Source organism: Vigna umbellata, chromosome 4, assembly GCF_029865625.1.
Source record: "Vigna umbellata cultivar VRB3 chromosome 4, Vumbellata_1.0, whole genome shotgun sequence".
Classification (NCBI taxonomy): Eukaryota; Viridiplantae; Streptophyta; class Magnoliopsida; order Fabales; family Fabaceae; genus Vigna; species Vigna umbellata.
In genome coordinates, this window is record NC_142168.1 from 47,471,622 (window position 1) to 47,481,044 (window position 9,423).

A 9,423-nucleotide genomic window follows, 5' to 3' on the forward strand; every position below is an offset into this window, starting at 1 on the left:
ATCCAAAATGCATATTTGAACCTAAAAATTACTTTGATAACATATTGGGTTAGATATTTATATACATAGTACGATTTTTTTTCCGTTTATGTGAGAATTCGATTTTCAAAAAACTAATTTTAAATTGTGATCAGCATTTGATTTTCGAAAAACTGAATTTTAAACTACCATTAAAAACCATTTGTTGAAAAACAAATTATAATTTGATTCTTGAGGAAGCAAATTCTCAACTAAATTTTTAACCTTTTCTGTTTAATTTAAAAATAAAGGAGGACAAGATTTTGAAAAAAAAAAATTCAAAAAGTAGTAATGTTCATAATTTAGTTGACAATCGATTTCTGATTAAAAAAAAGCATGTTACCTAAGTAAATATTTCACATTATATGCTAATATATACTTTCGATCAGAGTTTTATTAACAAATTTAAATACAAAATAGAAAAAATTTCACCAACTTACTACATAAAATAAATTATTGAATGAGTTATGAATTAGTATCTCAATATTTCCCATAATTAAATAAAGTATTTATTCATTTATTAAGTTAAACTTCAAAATTATTTTATCAACTTGAATTTTTTTCCAAAAAAATAAGTATGACTTTTATCATCTAAATTTTTTTAATATGAAGTAAGTAGTTTAAATATTTAAAGGGAATAAAATAATACATGTTGTGACCTATAATAACTTAATGTAATAACCGCTTTGAAGTACTTGTTTGATATAAGATGCATATATTATGGACCCACTATTGTTCTCTTTTGAGATTTTAGAATACCAATCACTAATTTAGTATTTGTTTTTACTAAATATATAAAACCTATTAAATAGCAAAAAGGTTAACCTTAATATTTCTAAGAAAATAGTTATGATTCCAATAAAATTAAATATATATAATGACACATTAGTTGTAATTTGAATTGGATATTTATATTTTTCTGGTTGATAGATTATATGCAACTTTCGTTATAATCTTTCGTGTTGGTGTGGTCTTTTCAAATCTTGTATAGAGATAAAATTATTTTTGCTGAAAACTATTATGATTTCATATTTTAACAATGAGTGACGTATATGCTGATTCATTTCAATCGTGATCCGTAATTGGAACAGAAAAAAACTTAGTTGGTCATTAAATTGGTTCAATAAATAAACGTATTAACTTTGAGTTTCCAAATAAATTAAAGTAAAGTATAAGATAAATAAAATATGTTTTATAAATTAAAATTAGTTTATATACAAGTTAAAAATAAAATTTAAAAAAAAAAACAATATGAAAAGTTTTGCAAATTAATTTATATAAACTAATTTTTGGTTATGAAAGAATTAATTTTTTAATTTTCTATTTTAAAAGTTTATAGAAACCGTGCATCCCACAGTTAGTTGAGACTAAAGCTTTCTTGAATGAATAAAAGCTTAGGGGACCATATTTAAGGAAGAAAATCAGGTTTCTACAAGATGATCACTTTTTTAATATTTTTCAAAATATTAATGAAATATCTAGTAATTTTGTTAAAATTAATCTTTTAGAATAATTTCAGTAACCATCTTTAACTAAATCTTATTTCTTTCATTTATTTATTTACGGTATATATATATTCATTAGAATGATGGTTCACAAATATCTTAATCTGATATATAACCATTAAACTTTATTTTTTTCTTTAACTCTTCTTTTATCACATTATATATTCTATAATATGTAGTTTTATTTCTCTTCAGCATATACAATTTGTTGGTAAAAAAATAATATTTTCTAGTGAAAACACACTTACAAATAAAAGGAAACATATAAATATAAACAAATCTAAGTCGGTGGACACTTCGCAAATAATCAATACTATTATTACTTAATTTTTTTTTATAAAACCGTAAATTTTCTCGTGTATTTTTGACTCGTACAATTTTTTTTAACAAAAATTGTAAATCTTTTCATTTAATTTTTTAAAAAAAAATTGTAAACCTAATCATACGTAACTACTCAAGTCGTTCAACATCCAAAAGATTACTATGTTGTAGTAACAATATTTAAAATAACTATTTTCATATTAACTATGTTTAATGAATATTTTGAAAATAGATAAGTATTTTCCTAATCGTTAATGGCCGAAAATTTTCATTATGTGATTGTTTTAAATATTCTCTCTGCATATCTCATTCGCTAATAAACTCAGCATGTATTAGTTTTGTAGTTAAATGTTGGAGTTCTTCTATGTTTCATATATTTATCTATACTAAGTAAAAGAAAATTCAAAAAGGAAAGTATAAAATAATAATTTCCAGATGTTATACTTTTAAAAAATAAATAACTAATTAAGTAAAATTCTAGTTATATTTTTAAATATAATTTAAATTTTTAACATTTATTTTTTTAAAACCATCCCTGCTAAGAAATATCGTTATGACAAGTACGTTTTGAAACTTGACCATAAAGAAATCTATTACACATTATTATTTTCTAACACAAATATGAAAGCATTGATATCAGAAATAAGAAAAATTGAATATAATCAAAAGTCAACGAAAAAATTTCAACTCCAGCTCTCTGATCCAGAAAGAGTGGAAAGTTTGCTCAGTATATAAAGAAACGTCGTTTCTGCAATTCTATTACCTCTATCTCAGTCTTTCTCGTAGTCTTTTTCTTCCTTTCGTCTTCGTTTCTTTCCTTCCAATTTTATAGAACACACTCAACCTTATACCCATTTCTTTCTGCTTTCCTCTCTTGTTTCATATTTCGGAAGCTCAATTTTTGGTTTTCTTATGTAAGTTTCTCCCCGTATTTTTTTTTTAGGTTTTAACTGTATTAAAAACTTAATTAGTAATTTGATTTTTAGATTGAATTTTTTGTCATTTTTATAAAAAAATTCAATCTGATCTTTTCCATAAGTTAACTATTTAGAATATATTATTTATCAAAATCTATATTATATATCTGTTGTCATAAAACTCTCTAACTTTTCTGGTTTTTATGTTTTTGCTTTTAAATAATAGAGATTCAATGTAGGGGAAAAAAATATAAGAAATGAATTAAGTAAAATATAAATATAAAAATCAAAACCAATAAAAAAAAAATCTAACCAAAATAAATTAAAAATCGACCAAATTATCAATTAAATAAAAATTAATCACTCCATCTCAAATAATTAAAGAACAAATATATTTAAATTATTTTTTATTTTGTATGTGAAACTCTTACTTGCATTCAAGTCGCAATATTCAGAGATGGTCTTCATTGATTCTTACTAATGTTTTTTTGTGTGTTGTTTAAAATCAGACATTTGAGAGGAATCCATGTCGTGTGTGACAGCACGTACTGGGAGACAACGACAACGTTACGAAGACAACATGCGCCTTGTCTCCGGGTAAGCCTTTCCGATTTATGCTATTTCCTTTTAGTTTTCGCTTATCGGGATAAAATAGGATTATGAGTGAGCAAAATGGGTTAAATATGTTTTTGGTCCCTTAACTTTCAGCGAAAATTGGAATTAGTCCCTCTTCAAAACTTTGGACTAATTTAGTCCCCAAACTCTAAAAATGTGTGAATTTAGTCCTTTTAACCAAATTTTGTTAACTTTATTTGATGTTTCAAGTGCATTTCATGATAGCATTTGAGTTGTTTACACTGTTTGACACATTTTTGCTTCAACGTTCACTGATAAATGCGTTTGAAACATCAAATAAAGTTAACAAAATTTGGTTAAAAGGACTAAATTCACACATTTTTAAAGTTTGGGGACTAAATTAGTCCAAAGTTTTGAAGAGGGACTAATTCCAATTTTCGCTGAAAGTTAAGGGACCAAAAACATATTTAACCCTGAGCAAAATTAATTGAAATGTACTAAATCATCAATTAACTATTTTATATTATATTAAAAATATTAAGTTGTTTAGATTAAACATTGATAGGATTACTTGATTAAATTTGGTCAAATATTTTGTTGGAACCAATTATATCACATTTTCGTTTATTTTTTGAATTTGTTTGATAAATTGGGTCCTGATTGAATTAACTTAATTTTCAATCGGGGTCAACTCATTTGAATTTGGCAAGATCGATTCAACTAAATTTTGGTTGTGAACGTTCCAACTGAACTCGATTGAGTTCTAGCTCGAGTCCTTCTCAACATTTTGGTAAATATGATTCATCTCAACCTTTAGCTCGACCTAGGTTATTTTTGGCCTAATACAACTTATCTGAACCTATGACACGACCTAACCCATCTCGAACTTTGGCTCAGGTCGGTCTGTTTCCCTTTTTGATCTTACTCGACCTGTTTTAACCTTAGGCTTGACTTGACCCTTCTCAATATTTATCCCAACTTGGTCTGTCTTAATCTTTGGTCTCACTGGATCTCAATTTGGGTCAGGTCAACCTATCTCGATCTTTGGTATGATCCGACTTATTTTAATTTGTCTCAAAGTTTTGTCGTGTGTCAAAATAGAAAACAAATTCCAATGTAATTTAGTATTGTGCAGTTTAATAAAACAAAGAATAATAATTCAGTTTAATTCGTTTAAATTAATTTTCATTTTATTTCAATTCTGACAAATTACTTTTTGGTTCACTACCATTTTTAATCCTGCATTTTATATCATTGTGTAACAATTATATATATATATATATATATATATATATATATATATATATATAATTTTATTTCAAAATTTCATTTGTATTTATTTTTATCTTCTAAATATAATATTTTTTTTTAACTAAAACAGCTTCTCTCTAGTGGTTGTTCAAGAAACATATAAGTATTAAATGATCATTCTCCAAGTTTTCTTGTACAAAAGCCAATACCCATATTTTATTGTTTCCATGAAGTCTTCATATATAAATGTTTTAAAATATGATAATTTATTTTATAAAAAACATACCTTCTTATTAAAAAATTAATTGTCGTAACTATTAAGTTTTACATATTTTATAAATATGAACATTTTTAGTTGTTTTTATTAAAAAATATTTGGTTTTATTGAATGTTCAAAATATTTTTTTATTTTCTTTTGAGTATCTTAATTTTATCGTCAATCAGATGGCATATTTGTTTGTGTTTTTTATTTATGTATAACTTGTTAATCAATTTTTATTTTTTTCTCGAACCTCTTGTAAAGTCAACGTTTTCTTAAAGAGAAAATGAATGACTTGAATGACAGAAAGCTTTTCATAATATGTAAGTTTTCATCATTCTTTTTATCTTCATAATATGAGTAAGCAAAAACACTTTGGGCCTCTTCAATTGGGCCCTATAATCACATTTCTAAACCATCCTCAGGTCAAAAAGCAAATCCAATTTTGACACGTTTGGTCTTAAATGGGAAATTATTATATGGTTTAAATCATTACTTGTTCATGGTATGGTCTCAAAGCTCCTTTACTAATAATACATAATTAAGTTTTGTAATATTTTAAAGTATTAATAAACCTTCGGAATATATAGTGTGGAAATTAACCAACAAAAATTGTAAATACGTGATCTAAAAAGGATAGTGTAAAAATTTCACAACATCGTATGTCTCAACATCATCGCCTAAAACATATTATAATTTATAAAAGATTAAATATAGTTTTAATCTTTAAAGTTAAAAATGAAACTAAAATGAAATTAAGATTTATCTCTAGTACATTTTTGTCCCAAATTTTAAAAATAAATTAATATAATCTTTTAATTTGATTATATTAAATTTTATTTAATATGTCAAAAGCGTTTGAAGATGGTGTTTGACATGTTCAAAATCAAATGTTATCTTGAAATATCATTTAATAAACCTAAAAAAATTAATGTCATTAAGTGAAAATAATTATATCTATTCACTTTTCAAGTTTCGGATCAAAATCTATCAACCTTTGAGATATAGATAAATTTTAAATTTCCTTCCAAATTTAATTATTAAAAACATATTTAACTTTTTATAAAATAAAAAATCTTTTTAGCAATAATTGCATTAAGGTAATCTTGGTTGCTATATGTAAAAGTCAAACTAATAAAAATACATAACAGAGTCTATATAAATAAAAATATTTCTAATTTGTGAATTTTAATATAATTATTATAAAAAAATTGAATATAATTTTAATAATTTATTTATCAAATTAATATAGTTTTAGTAAACATGTTTTTATTCTTATGCTAGTTTGTTAAATATAAATATTATAAATTGATACATTTTTTCGTATATTATATCAATTGCCATGAGATTTTATCCATATAAAGGAGAGTTAGTGTAATGTTTTTAAAATAAAAATGAGCTAAGTGTAGCATTTTAAAAAATTTAAGGCGTATATAATATTCAAACAAAAATGAGCGGAATGTAAGTGTAATTTACCCTCAATTTTTTATAAAATCTTGTATAAAAAATCATCATATTTCCATAAGATAAAGAACAAAACATATTCAACCCTTAGACACTGTAGTTTCAATTTATCTTATCACTCTATTATACTTCTTAATTTCCATTTTTTCTGATATATATATAATTAGCTAGAAAAATGGTGGGGACAAATATATGATGAGACTTGGAAAAATATGTTTGTAATAATTATAATGAAAATTTTCTTACTGATGCATTTATAACAGATGTATTCCCTATAGATGGAAAAAGGGAAAAGTGGATAAAAAAGAAGATACTGAGGAGATGATAGAAGTACTTATGGTTTCTTCACCAAAACGTGATGACCTTGTGTTTCCGAAGGTACTTGACAGTGTCTTCTTTTAACCAATGAAAATTTCATGAGCATGAAAATCTTTCTGAAGTGTCACTTTGTTCTTCTTCCAGGGAGGATGGGAGGATGATGAAACTGTTACAGAAGCTGCTTGCCGTGAAGCCCTAGAGGAAGCAGGAGTTAAAGGGATTGTAAGAGTAAGTTTTTTTAAAGTCAATCAATGCTTTTTCTGATTCATATATATGATCTATATGATACCAAATTTCAGAAATCTTCATTAGCTAAATGGTGGGCATTCATTTTCAGGAAATTCCCTTGGGAAGATGGGAGTTCAGAAGCAAAAGCAGCAAAGATTCATCCAGCCAAGAAGGATGGTGCAGAGGGTACATGTTTTCCTTAGAGGTCACTGAAGAACTTGAGGCTTGGCCAGAGCAAAAGGACCATAATCGCCAATGGGTAATTCTTCTTTATAAATTCTTAAAACAATTTTAATACTGCTCGAAATTCAAACGTGTATCCAAGTCCCGCATTGGATAAAAATGATAAAATAAAAAACTATATAAAGGTAAAAGACCTATTAACCTATTTCGTTAAGGTTTCAAGGAAGAGAGTAATATAACCTCTTTTATTATTAGACTTATATTTCATTAGCGTTTGTATCTCCCTCATGCTTAGAAATATAGTTGAACTGATATCAATGAATCATGAATATACATTATTTTCAGTTCGAAAAGCTTAGGACTATAATTATGTTATTTTCTTTCTTATATAATACTCTTCTTGCTCATTCCTATTCAATATAGGATGAAACTCATTCTTGAAAGGATATGTTTATTAGGTGAACATAAAAGAAGCATTCAGACTGAGCCGATATGACTGGATGTGCAAGGCATTGGAAGTGTTTATAAGTGTTATGGCAGAAGACATAAAGCTAAGGAATGAGGAAAACAATGTTGATTCCTCTTCAATATCAGTGCTTGATGTGTCAGAAAGTCAATATGTGTCATCCAAATGCTATAAAAGAACCACTTCCAAACAACATCATAGTATATCATCAAGAACCAATATCCTGTCCCATGCTTCCCAGGAGATAGCTATTCACTTAGGTTATTGACACTCTACGTTTGTGCAATGTGATGCAGTTCCCATTTGAAAAGAAAAGTACTTATAATCACACTGTTACGGTGTGTTTGGTTGAACATTTGAAAACTTCGTTTAGGATAGTTTCAATTTTGGAAAAGTGATTTTGGCGTAAGATCTTAAGAGATCTGATTTATGTTAAAGAGGTTTGGAATAAAAGTTGGCGTGTTTATTGTTAACCCAACACAAAAAGTTTTTATTCTGTGGTACTTTTGATAATATTATTTTATTTCAACCAAACATAAATTTCTTTTTTCAAATAAATAATGTATGATTTGGAAAAATGTAGATGAAGTTGTTCTAACATAATAACTGTTTCGACTGGATCCGGGCGGACCCTGTTAAAACATACGAAAGATCACGAACGGTGAAGGCGGGCGGACGATCGCGAACGGTAGAGGCTGTCGGACGAACGGCACAGCTGCTACGGATTTGGCGGACGCCCTTTCACCAGGACGCTTTCTCTCCAGCTGGTGCAGACGGGACGGACGGTACAATGACGGACGAACGCGGTTGAAGGCCGGACGGTCGAACGCGAACAATACCGGCTGGTGAACGCTTTCTCCGTCAATACGGAGCGAGAGGTTGCTAACGGACGTCCTCCTTCTCCTGGCGCTGCTCCACGCTCCAGTTGGGGAGGGGCCGGGTACCTGCTAAAGGCACTCTGACGCTCAAGTCAGTAATATGACAGAGCGTTATATAATGCATGCATGTGTTGCGTTCTAAGCAATCTGTCCAGAACTCATACCTGAGACCTTTATTTATACTGATTGTAATGGGCTCTTACCTTTTGGGGGCCTGGAAACGGCCCAATGATACCTTAATCTTTATTAAGGACTTTAATGTGTCATTAGCATTTAACCGTGTAATCAGCAAAGTGCCGCTCGGTTGGGCGGGCGTTCGGTTTATGAATGATGGGAAGCTCGTCCCTGATTCCTGGGCGGACGTGCCACCTTGGGCGGACGTCCGGCTCTTGAATGACTGGACGCTCGATCCAGATTATTGGGCGGACGTGCCATCCTTGGGCGGACGTCCGCTTCCTAAATGATTGGCCGCTCGTTGGACGTTCGGCCCAGATTCTTGGGCGGACGTGCCAACCTTGAACGGGTGGACGCTCGTCATCACAAATGGCATGTCGCTCGCCATCTTAGTGGATGGACGTTCGGCCTTGGCGCTCGACCAGAGCGGACGTTCTTGTGTTATGCGAGTCGTCCTGGGTGGTCGTTCGACTTCGGTGCTTGACCAGGGTGAACGCTCGGCCTAGTGGCGCTCGAGCGGCCTTGGTCCTGATTGCCTTTTTGGGGTTTGGGCGTACGTCCCATGTGTGGGAGGACGTTCGGTTCCTTGGACGGCTGGACGCTAGTCCTTATTGCCATCTTGGTGGGCGGTATCGTTAACCGTTCGCTCGGTCTATGCTGGGAGGACCTATCAGTACAATAACAAAAAAAAAAAATACTCATCTTAAAAAAGGTTAAACATTAAAATTTGGTGAACCATTTCAACTATTGAGTTCAAGAAACAAGAACCCTCTGCCAAAAGTTTATGAAACCTTGATAATGAGTAAGAAAGGTTTAATAGAAAACTAAATAGAAGAGTCTTCAAATTCTGAAATTTAAAACTCGT

At 29.4% G+C, this 9,423-nt stretch overlaps 1 protein-coding gene across 1 annotated transcript; it reads left to right on the forward strand.

Moving 5' to 3' along the window:
- Positions 1 to 2,619: 2,619 nt before the first annotated feature.
- On the forward strand, positions 2,620 to 7,979 carry LOC124845643 (nudix hydrolase 12, mitochondrial-like). Its single transcript, XM_047322769.2, has 6 exons — positions 2,620 to 2,758; positions 3,271 to 3,358; positions 6,575 to 6,689; positions 6,774 to 6,857; positions 6,967 to 7,116; positions 7,499 to 7,979. The coding sequence occupies exons 2-6, from the start codon at positions 3,288 to 3,290 to the stop codon at positions 7,772 to 7,774; spliced, it is 696 nt and encodes a 231-aa protein (XP_047178725.2). The 5' UTR covers positions 2,620 to 2,758; positions 3,271 to 3,287; the 3' UTR covers positions 7,775 to 7,979.
- The last annotated feature ends 1,444 nt before the right edge of the window (positions 7,980 to 9,423 follow it).